This window comes from Conger conger, chromosome 17, assembly GCF_963514075.1.
Source record: "Conger conger chromosome 17, fConCon1.1, whole genome shotgun sequence".
In the NCBI taxonomy this organism is placed as follows: domain Eukaryota; kingdom Metazoa; phylum Chordata; class Actinopteri; order Anguilliformes; family Congridae; genus Conger; species Conger conger.
In genome coordinates this window covers 18,834,362-18,855,664 of record NC_083776.1, presented here as the reverse complement: position 1 = coordinate 18,855,664, position 21,303 = coordinate 18,834,362, and the positions used below count along the sequence as shown (strand labels likewise).

Genomic DNA, 21,303 nt, shown 5'->3' with positions numbered 1-21,303 from the left:
GTGGGACTGTTTTCCACTGCAGAATCTGGCGGCTGGGTGTTTGTTTAGAAACAAGCTTACTGGACCGCGTCAGCGCCAAACCGGAGTCTTACCTGTGCCAAAGGAGAGGATGTTCACCCGGACCTCAGGGTCCAGCGTTTTCAGAACCTGAACTGCAATCCTGCGGGCATCCTGCAAGGCCACCCCCCTCATGGACTCGGACGTGTCCAGCAGGATCACCACCTCCCCGGGCCCAGCCCCAGCCCCGGCCCCGTCCGCTTCCCCGCTGGGGCCAAAGCGTGGGTAGAACACCAGCATGCAGGCCTGTGGAGAGACATGAGGGAGAAATCTGCTTCTGTTTTTCCCCCCTTTCGTAATTGGGCATCCCAGAATCCTCCCGCAAATCAGCATCGCTTGATTAACTAAAAAAGACGAGTCTACATTTTCAGTTGAACCCTACAGGACTAGCCTACAGTCCTGAAATGTCCCACCTTCACTAAGTGGCGTGCTTGTAGGATTATGTGATTGTGAGAAGCGTATTTATTTTGCGCAGTTAAAAATGAGAGATCTCTAGGGCACCAAACCAAGCAGTTAAACATTTCATTACCCCTTGATTTGCATTGGAATGACACATCTGAAGGAATATGAGAGACTTGTGAAAGGGATTTTAGAGGAATTAATTGTTCACTGAAGTCAAGATCTCTGGACAGACCAGTTTTTCTAGTTGGGAGACAGAGAGAGCGAGAGAGAGAGAGACACGGACCTGGCTGTCTTTGTCTGGGTGGTTTTCCACCCACATCCTGGGCAGGTGCACCTGGGACAGGGTGCAGGAGAGCTGGAATCCCCCTGGTCCCAGAGTCTGCCCCGGCAGCATGCTGACCACTGCCATGCAGGCTGTTTTCTGCCCACATCAGAGGTACTGTCATACTTACACACACACATATGCGGACACACATATACACAGACACACATATACACTCACCGAGCACTTATTAGGCATTATGTATTTATTAGACTTATTTTGTAGACTTCTACAGCTCTAGCCTAACCCCTGAGAGTTATGATGCGTTGTGTGTTGAGAGATGCTCTTCTGCATACCACTGTTGTAATGTGTGGTTATTTGCATTACTGTCACCTTCCTGTCAGCTTTGGCCAGTCTGGCCATTCTCCTCTGACATCTCTCATAAACAAGTTCTGTCTGCAGAACTGCTGCTCAGTTTTAGTTTTCTTGCACCATTCTTTGCAAACTCTAGAGACTTGTGTGCATGAAAATCCCAGGAGATTACTAGTTTCTGAGATACTCAAACCACCAACAAACATTCCAAGGTCAAAGTCACTTCCCCATTCTGATGGTTGATGTGAACATTAGCTGAAGCTCCTGACCCATATCTACATGATTGCATGCATTGCACTGCTGCCACACAATTGGCTAATTAGATAATTGCATGAATAAGTAGGTGTGATAAAGTAAAAATGGTCCTAATAAAGTGCACACACATACACTCACACATACACACATATACATACAAATGTACACTCACTATACTAATACTGGGTACGGCCTCCTTTGCTCTCTCATCGGATGGTTATTCACCCCTGCATTGTGCATTAAAACCATGACCACCTCGTCCTGCATTATTCCATACATAACATAACATAACATCATGGCGAGAAAAGGCTATTCAGCCCAGCAATGCTGACCTTTTCCTGCCACTAAAGTGTACCTACTGCTTTGCTTGCCTAAACGATAAATGGCATCTACCAGCATATCGAGCCTGGTCTTGAAAACCTAGTGTTTCTGCCTCCAAATGGTAAACGGTTGGCATTTATATAGCGCCTTTATTCAAAGTACTGTACAATTGATGCTTCTCATTCACCCATTCATACACACACTCACACAGCAACGGCGATTGGCTGCCATGCAAGGCACCAACCAGCTCGTCAGGAGCATTTGGGGGTTAGGTGTCTTGCTCAGGGACACTTCGAAACAGCCCGGGCGGGGGATCGAACCGGCAACCCTCCGACTGCTCTTACTCCGTGAGCCATGTCGCCCCAAATGATGGCATAGACTCCAGTGGTGTTAATGAGGTGACAAACAGAGTGTGTTACCTTGCTTTTAATGCGGTGCGTCACACTAGACAGCTGTAAGATCTCGTAGGGCATCTGGATGGACATGTCCAGGGTAAAAACTCTGTGAGGACAGCCATCATGTAAGAAACTGCTAGTCAACTGCTGCCAAACCCTCTGAGATTTCACAATGACAATGTACAAGGACATGTTCACATATGCTAAAGTAAATTTTTACTGTTTCTTTTTTTCTTTGACTTGCGACCTGTCAAAAGTCAACCGAGTTCAGGTTAGATGATAAAATGGTTTTATGGTGAACATGGGTGATATGGTGATTGTTAACCCCCCCCGATTTACATAGTTTAGGCCAAAATAACAAATGTGGGGGTGCTCCAAAAAAATCACACATTTATTTCTGGATATATCCTGAAAAGATCTGCAGGAATCGAGCCAAAAATGAACACTCACCTGTCCTCCTGAACCTCAGTCACACACACCTTCTCCACAGATGCCTGTCACACAGTAAATAAATGGCATCCTCCTCATTCTGTTCATGCAGAATAGGCCTTTCAGTCCCAAAACCAGCAGCATGGCTTCAATTCCATCTCAAAACAAACCTTTGTCTATTGATTAGAATACGATAAGGGCTCAACACAATAGTATAGCAGTCATTTTGATTGGGTGAAAAGGTATATGTTCGACAGTGGCAGTCTTGGGACTGAAAGGGTTAATCAATTAACACAAAAAATGAATAATGTTGCTTCATTCATGTCTTAACACATATTTTAACACACAGCATATGTCACAAACAAAATACTTTTATGTTTGAGTTGTGGTGACTGAACTATAGCCTCGTGGCTAAAGTACATGACTTGGACCTGGAAGGTTGGTGGTTCAAGCCCATGATGAGATCTGCACTGCTATTGGGCCCTTAACCGCGCATTGCTCCAGAGGACATGGTCCCCTGCTTAGTCTAATCAACTCAGTCGCTTTGGATAAAAGCCTGTATTTAAGTAAAATAGAGCCAGGACCAGCAGAGTAAGAGGGAACAGAGGATTTCTCATTTCAAGATTGGCCAGTAGCACCTGGCACTGCGCTAAAGAGTACAAAGCGTCTCTTACCTGAGTGGTCTGGTCCAGGGCTTTGCTCTGTTGCCATGGTGCCACGCTGCCCGGCAGAGAGAACAGCAGCGCCCCCGCACGGACCACCAGCTCTGTGACGTAGGTGACTTTGATGAGGACCGTGGCCCCCGGGGGCAGGTTCCCCACACTGATGGTGAACACGTCCTGCAAGAAGGAGTGAGCGGACAGCTGAGAACATGCCGGAACACATCCTGCTCTGCTCACTTCCACAGCTGAGAACATGCCAGAACACGCCCTGCTCTGCTCACTTCCACAGCTGAGAACACGCCAGAACACGCCCTGCTCCGCTCAATTCCACAGCTGAGAACACGCCGGAACACGCCCTGCTCTGCTCACTTCCACAGCTGAGAACACGCCAGAACACGCCCTGCTCCGCTCACTTCCACAGCTGAGAACACGCCGGAACACACCCTGCTCTGCTCACTTCCACAGCTGAGAACACGCCCTGCTCCGCTCACTTCCACAGCTAATCAGCCAATTGTGTGACAGCAGTGCAACTCATACAATCATGTAGATATGGGTCAGGAGCTTCAGTTAATGTTGACATCAACCATCAGAATGGGAAATTTTTTTTATCTCAGTGACTTTGACTGTGGAATGATTGTTGGTGGCAGACAAGGTGGTTTGAGTATCTCAGAAACTTCTGATCTCCTGGGATTTTCACACATACTAGAGTTTGCAAAGAATGCTGCAAAAAACTAAAGATCCAGTAAGCAGCAGTTCTGCAGAACGAAACACCTTATTAATGAGAGACGTCATACTGGTCAAAGCTGACAGGAAGGTAACAGTAATGCAAATAACCACACATTACAACAGTGGTATGAAGAAGAGCATCTAAATGGTAAATGGTTGGCATTTATATAGCGCCTTTATCCAAAGCGCTGTACAATTGATGCTTCTCATTCACCCATTCATACACACACTCACACACCAACTGTGATTGGCCGCCATGCAAGGCACCAACCAGCTTGTCAGGAGCATTTGGGGGTTAGGTGACTTGCTCAGGGACACTTCGACACAGCCCGGGCGAGGGATCGAACCGGCAACCCTCCGACTGCCATACGACTGCTCTTACTGCCTGAGCCATGTCACATCTCTGAACACACAAAGCATCATAACTCTAATTGGATAGGCATATATAGGAAACGACTGCACTGACTGTGATTTTAAAAATGCCTACACACATAAGTTAAGCATTTAATGCAAATAAACTCAAGTCAAAAAAGCGTAAGAGTGCTCCTTTAAATCAGCTGTATACGTGCCCGCTTCAACAAAAACTTTCTGGCAAGTGGGTCCCGAATTGAGAAACACTGCGCTAAATAACTAATGTAATGTAAAGTAGAAACTTATGATAGCAATTACATTTAGGCTCAACCGCTCAACCGACACCAGTCTGTTTGTATTTGAGAACTAGTTAGTCCTATCAGTAATGTAGTCACATTAAAGATGCAGTAGGGCCTGAAAAAGAAACGCACATAGGCAGATGAAACGCAGAGAAAGAAAGGGGCTTACGGGGGCGTCCTGGTCCATGAGGTATGCCCCGTGACCCTTCTCAATGGCCTGTCTGTACTCCCTCCTGGCCTGCTCCTTCTCCTTCACCTGTGAGCCGAGAAAAAAGACAACCCACAATCACATAGGGCTCATTCCATTCGCTTATTTTCCTCCTGTTTTTCCTTTTCCTTACTCCTTTTTCTACTCTGAGGCCAACCCATTGGGGGAGGCTAGGAAAAGACGTGAAGACGGGGAAATGGAGAACCCGAATCCTACATCCCAAGCAGTGTCTCGAGGGTTGAAATACCTGTCCCACTATGTGCTTTCCGTTGATGAAGGCCTCAAACCCACAAACTGCTGCAGACTCGTCCAGGGGAAACACATACTTTGCCTCGATTGGAACCATGCTCAGGTTGGTGTAAGACTGAAAAATTATGACCTGAGAAGATGGAAGATTAAGGTTAGCCAACCCTGTCTGTGTTTTAGTCAATGTAGTGTTAGACAACAATTTTATTGGGAGTACCTGTGTGACCAGGTGAGGTTAAGAGCAGGTGAGTTTGTTTATTGGCAGTACCTGTGTGACCAGGTGAGGTTAAGAGCAGGTGAGTTTGTTTACTGGCAGTACGTGTATGACCAGGTGAGCTTAATGGCAGGTGAGTTTGTTTATTGGCAGTACCTGTGTGACCAGGTGAGGTTAACAGCAGGTGAGGTGGTTTATTGGCAGTGTGTGTGTGACCAGGTGATGTTAATGGCAGGTGAGTTTGTTTACTGGCAGTAATGCACCTGTGTCAGCAGGTCCATGAGCTTGCACTTCACATGTACGGCCTGTAGGGGCAGCTGTTCACCCGCGCTGTCCTGCAGCCCCGCGGTCACGTCTTCCAGGCGGTTTCTCCAAACAGTGTCCGCCTCCGTTTCTGGCACTGGGAACGTGGCAAACACATCAGCAGTCAGCTGTCAACACCCCCCAATATCACAGGCCCTTCAAACCGCTCGCTCAGACTTGAGCATTCTCTGTACTACAAGGATCAAGAGCAAACGGAAACGTCACATAACATAACGTGAAAGCTAAATTGTATCAAGCACCTCGTCAAGCCTAGTCTTGAAAAAAAATTCTAAATCCGATTATCAAATAGGCCCTGGTCCTTATCTTTGTTGTGCAGCTAGCAGTTGAAATTTTACTTCCCTCTTGGGTCTTTCAACACACTTATCCCTAGTTATGGGTTTGCACTTTGCACTTTGTTGTATGTCATTCTGGATAAGTGTCTGCCAAATGCCCTTAATGTAATGAAATGAAAACCTCCAGTGTTTTTGCCTCCACTACATGACCTAGAAAGCTCCACACAGTGACCACTTAGTCACACTGGGGGGGGAATCAGGAGGGAGGACTAAGGTACAGTTAAGGTACAGTTTAAAAAGGTGTGTTTTAAGTCTGTGTTGAAGTAGGGGGTGGGATTCTGTGGTAGGCAAGTCATTCCACCACTGAGGAATCAGAACGGAAAACGGGCGTGAACGTGCAGCTCGCCAGGGAACCATAAGGCGGCATACCGGAGTGGTCTAGCTGGGGAGTAGGGAGTGATGCCTGTAAATGCCTGTAATGTAATGTAATGGACTCACAGACGTCGGAAGGGCAAGCCGTGTGCGTCCTATCAGGAGAAAGGTCAAGAGGCGGCTGGAAGGTCTTCACCAGCTCGTCTTCCAAACTGAACTGCACCACATACTTCACCTCAACCTGGTCCGTCTGGTACACCACGTATTCATCATCCTAGCAAGCACAGCCACCAAACCAAAAAAGCTGTTATTTCGGGACTAGCAGGGCCATCCTTCTATCTACTATATGCTGTCCCAGCCAACACTTTTATTGTAATCATTTATTATGTTGAACCATTCGAAGAGTAGGTTATTTGGAATGTTTATTTTATATTTTTTATTAAGTCAGTGTTCTAGAACTGCATTCCTTTCAACAGCAGTGATTGGTTACATCAGCATCAGGATGTTCAGCTAACTCTTTCCACCTTGCCCCCCTAGAGAGCAATTTCCACCTATTTTGTACTAGTTCTATTAAAGTGTCAATATCTCAAAAACGATTTACTGCACACACGCGGTTGCAGACTTAAATTAAAGAAGAGGCTTGTACCATTCAGATATTTGAGACCAAACAGACATCTAAGTGGATAAGTTACAGAAACAGAAGACCAATAAGTAAAAAAAAAAAGTAATAAATACCTAATACAGTGCTCAGTGAGTTTATGTCAGTCGGACGTGGAATAAAAATTAAAAAAACATTTTGCATGTTTATTCATGCAACTTCTGAATTGTATATTTTTGTTCTTATATTGGAACATGATTTTTTTGACATACAGAAACGGTATCAAGGATTAGAATAGAATATGCCTTTTATTGTCTGAGTCTGTGAGGAGGTGAGGGTTGTAAACCATGTGCATGGCTCGGAGGAGGCTGGAGTTCTATTGCCCTGCTTTGCAAATAAGAGGCTGGTAAGCATCTGAACTGCTGTTCTCGCTAGCGAACAGTCTTTTTAACAATCTGGCATCACCGTCACTTGCTTTTATTGCATCAGTTTTTTGTATGATATAAATATGAACACAACAATAATTTGAGATGTCAACGACTGAACCACAATGGGGCAGAGTGGATAGGGTTAAACACATATTTGTGATCTTGCATCTTAAAGGGTTAACAGAAACCACGCATAGCAATCGACAGCTGTCTAGTCCCAATCAGTTGCATACAAGTTGTATACAGAGGAAAGGTTGTTTTTCTGAATCCTCATACAGTACGCACCTCAAAGTCAGAGGTCAGTTTGGGGGAGCATCGGACACCGTGCACACTGTGGTAGCCCTCCGGGGCTGAGCTCAGGCTCATATTCTTCTTACGGAGGTCCTGGCATTTCCCCAGAGCAACGTCGCAGACCAGGAGCAGGCGAGAGCCGTCCGTGGCACCGGGCTTGGAGTACTTCAGACTGGTGCTGTCAGGGAGTGTTGAAACATCAGTAAAGGAATTGGGTGTGTGTGAGCAGACAGTGGCAGGGTATTTAACCCTTCGAAGAGTGGGCTTTTTTGGAAAGTTTTATTCGAAATTCTCAGCCAGTGTTCTGGAAACAGTGTTGTTTTCAATTAGCAGTTGTGATTCTTACGTAAGTCTTAAAATGTTCCATTGAAATCATTCTAATCAGCAAACTAGAACTGCTTCAGGGAAATATCTGCCTGTGTTAATAGGCCTCTTAAATTTCTACATTGTTGGAATCACAAACAGAATTAGAATCTGATCACTTCAAATGCGGTAATGTGCACTTCCGAGGGAATATTAATATAACTTAAACTCTGCTTGGCCTAGTTCAGATAAAATGCTCCTCAGGCCATCTTAACTTGCATTTTACAGCAATTTTATTTGCAGACATTCAGTAGAGCAACTGCAAAGACAAATTCTTGTTCATGTACTAATAAATTAATAAAAAACATCCATCCATCCATCCATTATCTTAACCCGCTTATCCTGAATAGGGTCGCAGGGGGGCTGGAGCCTATCCCAGCATACATTGGGCGAAAGGCAGGAATACACCCTGGACAGGTCACCAGTCCATCGCAGGGCACACACACCATTCACTCACACACTCATACCTATGGGCAATTTAGACTCTCCAATCAGCCTAAGCTAAGCTCTTTGGACTGTGGGAGGAAACCGGAGTACCCGGAGGAAACCCGCGCAAACACGGGGAGAACATGCAAACTCCGGCCGACGGGGATTCGAACCCAGGACCTTGCTGTGAGGCGGCAATGCTACCCACTCCACCATCCGTGCCGCCCATAAAAAACATATACATTATATATTGTTATAATAAAATAATAATAATAATACATTTAAAAAATATATATAATAAAATAATAAAGAAATTATAAAATAGCTAGTCCACTGACCTCAGAGAATCACTGAAGTAAATTCCACCACCCAGGTTCCCAATGTCTGTCCTATCTATCCCATGATGCTCCACTCCAAATCTGGGCAGCAACAGCCCCCTGAGAGAGAAATGAACATGTCAATTAGACGGTCTGGTCAGTCACAGAGAACACGTCAATCACAGAGACCTCGTCAGTCACAGACATCTCATGAATGACAGCTACAGTCAAGAGTGATTGACAGGTAATTGGGAGTGACTGACAGGCCAATGTGAGTCTGATGAGCTTTGGCTCACCGGGACAGAATTCCCACGAAGTTTCTAGGAGCGGAGGAGTGCAGGAGGGACCGCACGTTCCCCAGGTCTCCCCGGAAGGCTGTCAGCTCCGCGGCCCTGCTGACACGGAACAGCTGATGCACCTGCACAGGCCTGCGCGGATACACAGAGGGTCAGCTGACTGAGCACCGGCTCCAGAACACATTCGACCGCACTGTGGGGAGGTACCTGTCCCGGAGGAGGCCTCTGACGGACAGGAACTCCGGGCTGTCTGCGGGAACGGGGTCGATGCTGCATCGCAGGCCGCGGTAATAACCCAGGCGGGAAGCGCTCTGCCACAGCACCGCCTCTCTCACCTGCAGCAGGTCCCTGATGAGCTGAACAAGCACACACTGTGAGTGATTACACAAGCACACACTCTGTGAGTGACTGAACAAGCACACACTGAGTGACTGAACAAGCACACACTCTGTGAGTGACTGAACAAGCACACACTCTGAGTGACTGAACAAGCACACACTCTGAGTGACTGAACAAGGACACACTCTGTGAGTGACCAACTTACTGAACAAATGTTAGAAACATTGACTGTGAAGTTAGAAATGTGGTATTTCAGTTTGGGTTGCAGCTTGAAGTAGGGGACGTCTGTGTCTCAGTGGCTATAGAACATTTTAGCAGCAGAAAATACAGAGCTTGTGAATAGTATTACTATTATAGAGTCCCCTGATTGAGGCAAATATCAGAGAACAGTGTCATATCACATTCATAAATAGGATATATGTAATTCATCAAAACGTTACCTCAATAACATTATATATTGACCTCACACGGGTTACATGTGTTATGGCTCACTATTCCCCCATTCCCCTGTATGAAGACAATCTGTGTGACATTAAATATGCTGTCATTGTAATAATATCGATATATATTTATTTAAATTTTTTATGAAAATGAAATGTATTTTACATATTTAATGACATTTTAATTTAAAAAACTGTTTTTGAATAGATTTTTCATTAGTTTGAAATTGAGGTCATATCTGACCCTGGTTGGTCATTAGTGTGTGAAATATGTTGGTCGCTTGAGCGTTTCAGATACAGTCACTAAAACAGCCTGTTCTTGATGAAGCTCATCAGAGGAGTCAGAGAATGGACGTGTAAAACTGCATAGAGAGAAGTTTTGGTACTTAAAACCAATATCAGGACCTAAAATAAAACACTGGAAAGGTGTACAATATGGGACTTTTTAAGAAATAAATATTCCATATTCATCCAATATGGAAGCAATTACACAATATCTGTGCAGTAAAACAGACATGTACATCTGAAACACTGAGCAGCTTATAAAGAGCTCAATATCCATGTTGCGTTTTGTAGCAGTTTGACTGTGCTGTGCGCACAGTTTGTAGCAGTTTGACTGGGCTGTGCGCACAGCCTGTGTTTGCTGCAGTACCTGGCAGAGGTCCAGTTTGCTTGAGATTACTTGCAGGGTGAGAGTGGGCGTTTGCTTGTGGGGCAGGAGTCTGATGAACTCATTTGAGAGATGTAGAATTTGGTTAGAATCAGTCTGCTCCTTTAAGACCTTGTGTGCCTGCAGCAGCAGACCCTCCGCCCGGCTCACCTGGGAACGTACAAACACACACAGGTCACTCACACACACATGCACAGGTCACTCACACACACACACAAGTCACATACAAACACACACACACTCACACAGGTCACTCACACACACACAGGTCACACACACACAGGTCACTAACACACACTCACACAGGTCACTCACACACACACACACACAGGTCACTCACACACACCCACACAGGTCACTCACACACACAGGTCACACACACACACACACACACAGGTCACTAACACACACTCACACAGGTCACTCACACACACAGGTCACACACACACACACACAGGTCACTAACACACACTCACACAGGTAACTCACACACACAGGTCACACACTCACACAGGTCACTCACACACACACACACACACAGGTCACTCACACACACAAACAAGTCACATACAAACACAGACAGGTCACTCACACACACACACACAAGTCACATACAAACACACACACTCACACAGGTCACTCACACACAAACACAGGTCACACACATACACACACAGGTCACTAACACACACTCACACAGGTAACTCACACACACAGGTCACTCACACACACACAGGTCACACACACACTCACACAGGTCACTCACACACACACACACACACACACACAGGTCACTCACACACACCCACACAGGTCACTCACACACACCCACACAGGTCACTCACACACACACACACACACACAGGTCACTCACACACACAAACAAGTCACATACAAACACACACAGGTCACTCACACACACACACAGGTCACTCACACACACACACATTACATTTACATTTTAGTCATTTGGCAGACGCTTTTAATCCAAAGCGACTTACAAGTGCATAGGTTGTACCATAAGTCAGAGCATCACATCCAGAAACTAGCAAAATACACAGGAAATGCTGTTCTAAACATAGTTGTCATCAGAAGTGCATTATTTTTTTTTATTTTTTTTGGGGGGTTAGACAAGGATAGGGATATCAGAAAGGAGGGGCAGGGGAAACCAGGAGGGAGGACTAAGGTAGAGTTTGAAAAGGTGGGTTTTGAGTCTGCGTCGAAATAGGGGGAGGGATTCTGCTGTTCTGACAGTGGTAGGCAAGTCATTCCACCACTGAGGAACCAGAACGGAAAACAGGCGTGAACGTGCAGCTCGACCGCCAGGTGCACGTATAGAGGGAACCGTAAGGCGACCAGAGCTGGCAGACCGGAGTGGTCTAGCTGGGGAGTAGGGAGTGATCAGGGATTGTATGTAAGGTGGGGCAGTCCCCTTAGCAGCCTGAAATGCCAACACTAGGGCCTTGAAACGGATGCGTGCGGCAATAGGAAGCCAGTGGAGGCCAATGAGATGCGGGGTGACATGAGCCGACCTGGGCTGACTGGTGATCAGGCGGGCTGCAGCATTCTGGACCAGCTGGAGGGGCTTGATGGCACACGCTGGGAGACCGGCTAGGAGGGAGTTGCAGTAATCCAGGTGGGAAATGACGAGCGCCTGGACTAGGAGCTGGGTGGCTTTCTCAGTCAGGAGATGACAGATACGGCGTATATTATACAGAAAGAACCTGCAGGTTCTGGCAGTGGAGGATACTTGCGGAGCCAGGGTGAGGCAGTTATCAAGAGTCACCCCAAGATTCTTTGCCGTATGGGAGGAGGAAACTACAAAGTCCTCAACAGTCAATGAGAGGTCGATTGACGGAGAGGACTTAGCAGGGATGTAGAGAAGCTCAGTTTTGGCAAGGTTGAGCTTCAGGTGGTGGGAAGTCATCCACGCAGAGATATCAGCCAAGCAGGCAGCGATCCGTGTGGTGATTTGGGTGTCGGGGGGGAAGGAAATGAAGAGTTGGGTGTCATCAGCGTAGGAATGATAAGAAAAGCTGTGGGAAGAGATAACAGAACCAAGAGACATGGTGTATAGCGAGAAGAGGAGAGGCCCAAGAACCGAGCCCTGCGGGACTCCAGTTCGTAGGGGTTGAGGGTCGGAGACTGAGCCCCTCCAAGTCACCTGGTAGGAGTGACCAGAGAGGTAGGAGGAAAACCAAGCGAGTGCAGAACCTGTGACACCCATCCCAGACAGCGATGAGAGCAGAATCTCACGGTTGACTGTATCGAAGGTGGCCGACAGGTCGAGGAAGATGAGGACAGAGGAGAGGGATTTTGCTTTAGCAGAGTGGAGTGCCTCAGTGACCGCGAGCAGGGCGGTTTCAGTGGAGTGGCCACTCTTGAAGCCAGACTGGTTGGGGTCATGGAGATTGTTCTGGAGAAGATAAGTGGGCAGTTGGGAGCAGACCGCCCGTTCCAGAGTTTTAGCCAGAAAGGGAAGAAGAGAGACAGGCCGGTAGTTGTTCAGGGCAGAGGGGTCAAGAGTAGGTTTTTTGAGCAGGAGAGTGACTCTGGCCCTCTTCAGGGAAGAGGGCATGGTGCCGGAAGAGAGGGAGGTGTTGATTAGAGAGGAGAGAAAAGGGAGAATGTCATCAGATATAGATTGTAGGAGGGGAGAGGGGATGGGGTCAAGAGGACAGGTGGTTGGGCGGTGGGAAGTAAGGAGTTTCAGTGTGTCGGCATCAGAGAGGGGAGAAAAGGAGGTTAGGGAGTTGGGGAGGGTAGGAGGGTCAGCAGGGGTGGAGGGTTGGGAGAAGGAATTGCGAATAGCATCGACCTTCTTTTCAAAGAAGGTCACTCACACACACACACACACACACACAGGTCACATACAAACACACACAGGTAATGTACATACACACACACAGGTCACATACAAACACACAGATCACTCACACACACACACTGCTTGCTCACACACACACAGGTCACTTACACACACAGTACAAACACACACAGGTCACATACAAACACACAAACAGGTCACTCACACACATGCACAGGTCACATACAGGTAATGTACAAACATGCACACAGGTCACATACAGGTAGCATTCAAACACACACAGGTCACATACAGGTAGCATACAAACACACACACTGTTCACATAAGAGGTAGCATACAAGCTGTAAGTGTTAGTTGTGCAGAAACCTTCATCCATGTTTGTCAAAACAAACAGGCTGGCTTAAATGAACACAAGCGGTGAACAAACAAAACCTTACATCATTGAGACTAATCTTGTTAAGGGGGATCGTCAGGATGTCGCTCAAGCAACCAAGGGCTTCTGTCCATAACAGCTCCACAAACACGCCCACGTCCTCTGAGATGCCAGTTCTGTTCATTTTCTCCTCCAGAAGCAGCTGTCAATCACACACAACGCAGGCCGCTGTTACCCAACTGACACTTATGGACCCAGAGCCTTGTCTGTGTCTAAGCAGAATCCTCTCTGTCGGATCTCTGTCCATGTCACCTGCTCTAACTCTCTCATATTGTCATATTGACAGAAATACACCTGCCAGTCCTCTCTGCTGATTCATCCAGGTCATAAACACAAGCAGTAAAAAAACTTGCATTTAATTAGGGGAAGGTCACACATGTTACCCAGATTCATTACATTTGTAGTATTAATATTGTTAATCTGGATTGTCAAATGTGCCAAGAGCTTCTGCTGATTTCTGTACGGGCATTCTCCCTGGACACCAGTGTATCTGGGGACCTATGGCAAACCAACAGAACTAGTGCTGCAGTGACTCATCAGGGGTAGAATGGGCAGTGCCAGCAGCCGTACTCTATCTGTGAATCAGCACTTTATACAATCATTGCGTTTTAGCTGTGGAGAATCAAGCCTTCTGCTCAGAGCAGACTATGACTGGCAGCACATTATGGGGCTCATCACCAGAAACACACCTCCAGTTTCAGCATGCATTCAGTTCTGAGGCAACCAGCTCTGATTCAGCTCTGATGCTTTCAGCTCTGATTCAGCTCTGAGGCGCCCAGCTCTCACCTCATGCAGCTTGCTGGAGCCCAGGCCCTGGGGCAGTGGGGGCAGGTCATCCTTCCTTTTGAAACCCTGGACGTGAAGCTCCTTCTCCAGCATCTCGTACACCTGGAGGGCTTCCTCAGAGCCGGAGCAGTGGACCAGCTTGTCACGAGTCACTGTGGCCTATGGCAGGATGTACAGACTGACATCACCATCACTGACATTACATTACATTACATTATTGGCATTTGGCAGACGATCTTATCTAGAGCGACGTAGAACAAAGTGCATACCCATGACCAGGGACAAGTGTGCTGAAAGACCCTAGAGGGAAGTACAGTTTCAAGTGCTGAGAGTACAACACAAATAAGGACTAGGGCCTATTTGATAAATCTAACAATGGATTATATCTAAAACTATTCCAGCACAACACAATAGAATAATAAACACTTACGTTGGAACAATAAACAACTTACATAGCCAACAAAACTAGCAAAAATATCATCCTAGTGAACAAGTTATTAAACAAGTAATAACACACTATTGAGAACTGAATGATAAGTATCCAAGTCATCCCTCACAACCCTTGCTTCCTGCTTCTTGATTATTGCTGCCTGGTGGCCAGTTCTTCAACCCTTTGAAGAGCAAGTTTTTTGGAATGTTTTTTTTCAACATTCTAAGTCAGTGTTCTAGAACACCATTGCTTTCAATTATCAGTTGGGATTTTTACATTAGCATTAGAATGTTCAGTTAAGAACATTCTACTCACATATTTGTGATGTCACACCTTAATAATAATGACAATTTGTTATTTAGCAGGTGCTTTTATCCAAAACGATTCAGAGTTGATTAGACTAAGCAGGGGACAATCCCCCCCTGGATGTGGGGTTAAGGGTCTCAAGGGCCCAACAGCTGTACTTATCTCATTGTGGCTACACCAGGGGCCTCATTTATAAACGTTGCGTAGGCACAAAAGAATGCGTACGCCACTTTCTAAGCAAATTTTGGCATTTATAAAAAACGAACTTGACCGGAAAATGTGCGGTCCTCCACGGAAACTCTGACCCATGCGTACGCACATTAACTGGGGAAATGAGAAACTGTGCCTTTAATGCTCGTGACGTAAGACCAGGAAAACGGGAAGTGAAACAGGATTTAAAAAGGTATAAAGATTTGCCGGGAGTTGTGGCTGGGTATGGCTGCTGTAAGGACGTGCTTCGTCCCTGTTATACTTATTAAAGTGTTGTGTTGTTGAATCTCGCTATACGGGTTCTCTCCCTTCCTAAGTGCAACACAACATTTGGCGACGAGAGAAGTCGAAAATGATATACAACAGATACCACTGTGTAAAATAAATCGAAATTGATTGTTGTTGATTGTACTCTTAAAGGGTTCTGATTTTCTGCATGTTTACACTAGGACTCGGAACTATACTGTCCTCTCAGGTCCTATTTGCACTTGTTCTTGTGTTTAATTTGCACTTTGTTGTACGTCGCTCTGGATAAGAGCGTCTGCTAAATGCCAGCCAATGTAATGTAATGTCATGTAATGTAATGTAATGAAATATTACCTCTCACGTATCATATACGAAGAGTTAATTTGCAAAAACGGATAAAAGCCTCTCTTACAACGAATAAACAAACAGCTGTTTGATTGATGCTCCCTGGAGTGCCCAAAAAATATGATTTAGGATGATAAATATAAACGGAGATGTTGTTGTAAAATAATCCCTCAAATATGTAGACGAATTGTTAAACAATACTTCATGTTATTAAATGTATTCTCATAAATAATATGGTGAACAGTCGGACAAATTGCGCTGCACTGATGCCGTTTACAATGCGTCAGTCGGGCAGATACGAGCATAGTTTCATATATTATCATATTCATATATTACGTTTTATAATGTGTTTATTGTTATACATTTTTGTTCGTTTTATCTCTTAATTTTGTAACTGTGTTTTCAATGGTGCTAGACAAATGACGTGTATTATTATTATTATTATTATTATCATCGTCATCATCACATTCGTTGTGCAGAACTGTTCGTCATTTACAGGATAATTCCCACACCTGTAGCTTTTCAGAGGTAATAAAATGGCTGAAATCCCTTTTCTTGGCCTTCTTTTCAGCGTTTGCCATTGTCGTCTTCGTGAAATGCATATTCATTAGGGGCGTTTCACTGCCTATTTATAGGCAACTGTGGGCGGGACATGAAGCCGGCAAAGCTGCGCCACATTTAGAGTTGATTGTGATTTATAAAGGAAAATTGGCGTGGGACGTGCGTATGCACTGTTTTATAAATCAGACTATTGTTTTGCGTACGCACGTCCTAGGTTTCATGCTTACGCAACCTTTTGACGTGAATCCTAAGCACAGTTTTATAAATGAGGCCCCAGGGCTTGAACCGTCAACATTCTGGGTCCCAGTCATGTATCTAGGCTACAGGCTGCCACCTTAAAGGGTGGATCTAGCATTGGGCGAGTGACAGTAGTGCATGCGATTGTATTAGCTCTTCAGGGATGGATGCTGTTGGATTGGTTTGATTGTTGATTGGCAGCGTACACTACAGCACAGGTACACACGAGGGAGTGAAGGGTGACCTCACCTGAGAGCCATCACCCTCGCTCCAGTAACGGACCACCCGGTACTGCCGCCCAGCCTGTCCTCTGCAGCTCTGCAGCTCCAGCACTGACCACTGCCTGTTTGAGCTAACCTGGAGATGCGCATTCATCAGCACGGTGAATCCCACTTTAACATGTACACTCTGCATAAACGTTTGAACCACTATATAAATGCAATAATGCACCTATCTCTCTATCTAACATGCACAGTCAAACATATGCCGAACAGACCTGCATGCATACACACAACATCTTGCGAACAAACACAAACTGCCTCGCTCTCTTACACACATGTATATATATTTTAGCCTCACAAAACATGTTTTGAAAATATGGAGAAAATGATAAAGGCTTACTTTTTCAAAAATGGAATACTTGGCCACCTCAAAATTAGAGGGATATGTTGGCAGATCACTGTCACTTTCGCTGTACACTCTACAGAATGAGAAAAACATGTTATGCAGGGCTATGATTTGAGGAACAAGGCTTTACAGTCTACAGATAGGAAAAAGCATTTGTTTAATGCATACTGCACCCTGAGGCACATTTTACAGGTACAGCCAGGCTAAATGTAACTAAATATAACTAAATGTAACATCAGTAATGGACATTTCCACTCCCAGTCTGACAGGAACGAGGACACTCCCTCTTTTCTGCCTCCCAGGCTGTGAAAACCAGTAGAGTAACTCCAGCACACCTGTGACTGCCCAGGTATTTCCCCATCCTCGCCTCTCCGTCGTTCTTCCTGCCCCTCTCCTCCTCTTTCTCCCCCTGCTGAGGTGCAGGTGGTTGGGGTTTTGGCTGATCCCTGGACCCCTGTCCCACAGGTGCAGGTGGTTGGGGTTTTGGCTGATCCCTGGACCCCTGTCCCACAGGTGCAGGTGTTTGTGGTTTTGGCTGATCCCTGGAGCCCTGTCCCACTGGTGTCTGGCTGGTCACCTTAAACACTTACAGCCCACACAAGGACACAGAGCCCCACTGTCAGCCAGTACATGCACTAAAGTGCATACAACAAAAACCCACAGATGCTCTGTCGTTTGGGTTTGAAACTTGCATTTTTCACTAATGAAATGAACCATTAAAAATCTCAAGCCTTCAACTGGATTTAAGATCGGAATCATTTCGGTTTTCCTCAAACAGGACAAACTACATGATCTTGCAATTCATCTAAATGCCTTATGATGAATATTGAATGTCATTTTGTCTGATAATTCCCTTTGTGCATCTGAGAATACCCCCCCTCCTCCCCACCCAAATCCATATATATGTTGAACAAGAAATTAGTGCTTTTGGTCTCCAGTTTAGGTATCTCAGAGCAAGTTCTTCCCGACATCCATATGACATTTACAGATCATATCCTAACAGCTGTAATGTTGTGAGCTACCAGTTTGACTCACTACAGGCTTAAAAATGCTATAACATCCTTTCTCATCAGATTAATCTACAAGGTCCAAGCTCTCATCTTTGTGGTCATTCCTAGCACTTGGAACTGTACTTCCCTCAGGGGTTTTTCGGCGCACTTATCCCCGGCACTTTGTTGCACACCGCTCTGGTTAAGAGCGTCTGCCAAATGCCTGTTAGAGACACTCCCAGTTAGTGGATGAACTAATCACCCAGATATTGAGCCATTGTTTGAACTGTTCCTGGGCAACACCTTTTTTCCAGGTAACTTGTAGCAGCATGGTCTAACACGCTGCCGATGGGGTTGAAGTCCATACTTACAGGTTCTGGAGGGCCTGAATACAAGCCCTGGGGTCCTCGAGTCACTCCCTCCAGGTAACTCTGTGTGAACACTGCTACATTCTGCAGACTCACCTGAGGCTTGGAGGTTGGGAGAAGGTGATGAATCGGTTTGGGAGCTAGGGGCGGTGACCAGACTGTACTCCTTAGCAGGAAGGAGAGCCCCTTTCTCCAGGCAGTGGGACACATACTCCACCCCCACCACTGGGACCTGGAACTTGTGGATACTGCGCTGCCGGTTGGTGCTCAGCTTGGCCAGGTTGTTTGTGATGACGTGAGTGCACTGAGATGCAGGAAGAGGTGGGGGTATTTATTTATTAACCTTTATCTATACAGGGTAAGTTGACTGAGCATGCATGCAATTTTGCAGCAACACCCTGTTAAGGCCTCTAGTAGCCTAATCAGTATGTCTTTGTATTTGTATAGTGGGTGGAAACCAGACTACCCGGAGGAAACCCACACAGGCATGGGGAGAAAATGCTAACTCCACGCAGGAAGGCCCTGGTTGGGATTTGAGCCCTTCTCAAATCACTGCACCACCGTGCCTGGCTAAAAACACTCCTCAACCATGAGTTATGAGTTCTCATTAAGGCACAGTGCAAACCAGGAAACAATGCACGGTGCTAACCCAAAATCAAAATGCATATTCTACATACAGATTACACCCATAACAAACCTTAAGGAGAGAAACACAAAACCATAGAATTATAACCAAAATACCATAAACCTGAATTAGTACAATGGTGGTTGTGCTATCAAAGAGGAACCAAGTCAAATCTGACAATGACCAACAAATGCACAGGCTTAGAGGAAGCTTTCCTCAGATTCGCCCATATACAAAAGGCTTATGAAAATCATATATGTTGATTAGTACAGTGTACAACAGAAGAATGTCAAATGATTCAATATTGTATTGTATGTATGAAATTACTGTAAGGTGATACAATTTTGAATCATTTCACATTTAAGTGATAGGGGTGTACTCATTTCTGTTGTATACTGTATGTTTTGCTAAATGACACACATAGAAACGTTTATTTTTACATTATTATGATCCATTATATATATACTCATGTGCGACATTTGTAAAAAAAAAAAAAAAAAGAACATTGTATATTCTTATATGAATTCACTAATCTTAACATAGGCACTTCAGAACTGAATTTTACATTGAGATGATAAGAATTGTATGTCCAATTATGCCACTATAGACTGTATAAAGGGGCGATAATCATGCAAAATTTTCTATATTGTGTCACTTATTAAAACCAACTAATCAACATCTATGGTTTTTACAAACCTTTTGCTTATGGGCGGTGCAGTGAGACTAATGCTTCCTTGGATGATGTTGGGCTAAAAAGGCATACCTGCTTGTTGACCACGTAGGCAATGCTACCTCCATTGTCTGTTATTGCCAGTTTGAGCTTCTTCTTTTCTTTGATGGGGAGGCCCTTCACATCCAGAACCACTGAACAGTTCCCAAAGATCACCATGACTGCAGTTTCAGCTACATCAAGTGTACACACACACACACACACACACACACACACATTACTGGTCAAAGTAGGTCAACTTTAATACAACCTAGTTGAAACTCTGCTTACTGAAGGGTTGTTTGTGGTTGCTCAATAATAATGATTATTGTAGATAAAGGGACAGTTTCACAGACCGAAAACAATTTAGTCTAAACGCAATCCTCGTCTGTGATTTACATAGTCTGCTATGTTAATGTTCGCTGTGTCATTTACCAAGTCATCTGTGTGATTAACTTCACTGAAAGGGACAAGCTAACGTGCTCCACCCATCTGAGCCAGTCACCTGACACTGCACAACCGTGCGCATTAGGAAGATTTCTTCATGACTGGGCAAACTAGAAAGATAAAACCCGAGCACCATTGCTGTGAAAACAACAATACGTTATTTAGGGTCCTTCTCTCGACCTTTATTCGTTGGGCAGCAATGGTTGGTATTTTATACCTGGTATTGTAACTTTCGCTAAATGTGTCGCTACGCAAGTAAGAAAGGATGACCTAACATAGCCTTATCTGGCTTGACCAAAAGCCTTTTATGGAAGTCATTGTTTGATTTGAGTCATAAGAACATTGTTTAGCTTTTACATTAGATAGCAAAACTACTTTGTGTGAAAATAAGGTTATACTTACCGCTGTCGGTGCAATCTGGAGTTCTGGGCACTCAACGCAGTTCTGCAACACGTCTTCCGTGAGAAGGCAATAAGAATACGGCGCAAGTCTTCCTGTTTATTTACAGTCAAACACGCCTTTTAGTTTTTTGCAGTGAAGTACAGTATGAAGGCTAGCGTGCAGAGTAGCACCATCTAGTGGTAGGGATGAAATGTGGTTTCATTCACACAGATCACTGTCGACCTGCATTAATCCAAAGGTGTTTAGCTGAATTATTGCTAAAAAGGCATTGAATACCCACATCATCCAGACTTTATGGTATTCAGGCTATCCATTTAATGAAACATGCATATATCATTTTCTTGAATATTTTGCCTTGGTTGCTTACATATCAGTTTACCTGACCAGTAGGCTACTGGCAATTATTCTACTCACATAGAA

General features: G+C 45.2%; 1 protein-coding gene across 1 annotated transcript in view; it reads right to left on the bottom strand.

Annotated features, from left to right (window-relative positions):
* The window catches only part of parp4 (poly (ADP-ribose) polymerase family, member 4), a 39,457-nt gene extending 18,479 nt beyond the window's left edge, over positions 1–20,978 (bottom strand). Inside the window, exons 1-22 of the mRNA XM_061226001.1 lie at positions 20,884–20,978; positions 20,089–20,228; positions 18,797–19,004; positions 17,679–17,928; positions 17,338–17,416; positions 16,966–17,073; positions 14,382–14,540; positions 13,600–13,737; positions 10,318–10,485; positions 9,094–9,242; positions 8,887–9,018; positions 8,612–8,710; positions 7,479–7,662; positions 6,294–6,441; positions 5,463–5,599; positions 4,987–5,118; positions 4,701–4,787; positions 3,168–3,332; positions 2,515–2,558; positions 2,089–2,170; positions 743–880; positions 93–303 (exon numbers count right to left, since the gene is read on the bottom strand). Of these exons, the coding sequence (XP_061081985.1) occupies positions 93–303; positions 743–880; positions 2,089–2,170; positions 2,515–2,558; positions 3,168–3,332; positions 4,701–4,787; positions 4,987–5,118; positions 5,463–5,599; positions 6,294–6,441; positions 7,479–7,662; positions 8,612–8,710; positions 8,887–9,018; positions 9,094–9,242; positions 10,318–10,485; positions 13,600–13,737; positions 14,382–14,540; positions 16,966–17,073; positions 17,338–17,416; positions 17,679–17,928; positions 18,797–19,004; positions 20,089–20,214 (2,944 nt within the window). The 5' untranslated portion in view covers positions 20,215–20,228; positions 20,884–20,978. The remainder of the gene's footprint in view (positions 1–92; positions 304–742; positions 881–2,088; positions 2,171–2,514; positions 2,559–3,167; positions 3,333–4,700; positions 4,788–4,986; positions 5,119–5,462; positions 5,600–6,293; positions 6,442–7,478; positions 7,663–8,611; positions 8,711–8,886; positions 9,019–9,093; positions 9,243–10,317; positions 10,486–13,599; positions 13,738–14,381; positions 14,541–16,965; positions 17,074–17,337; positions 17,417–17,678; positions 17,929–18,796; positions 19,005–20,088; positions 20,229–20,883) is intronic.
* Between the last annotated feature and the right edge of the window lie 325 nt (positions 20,979–21,303).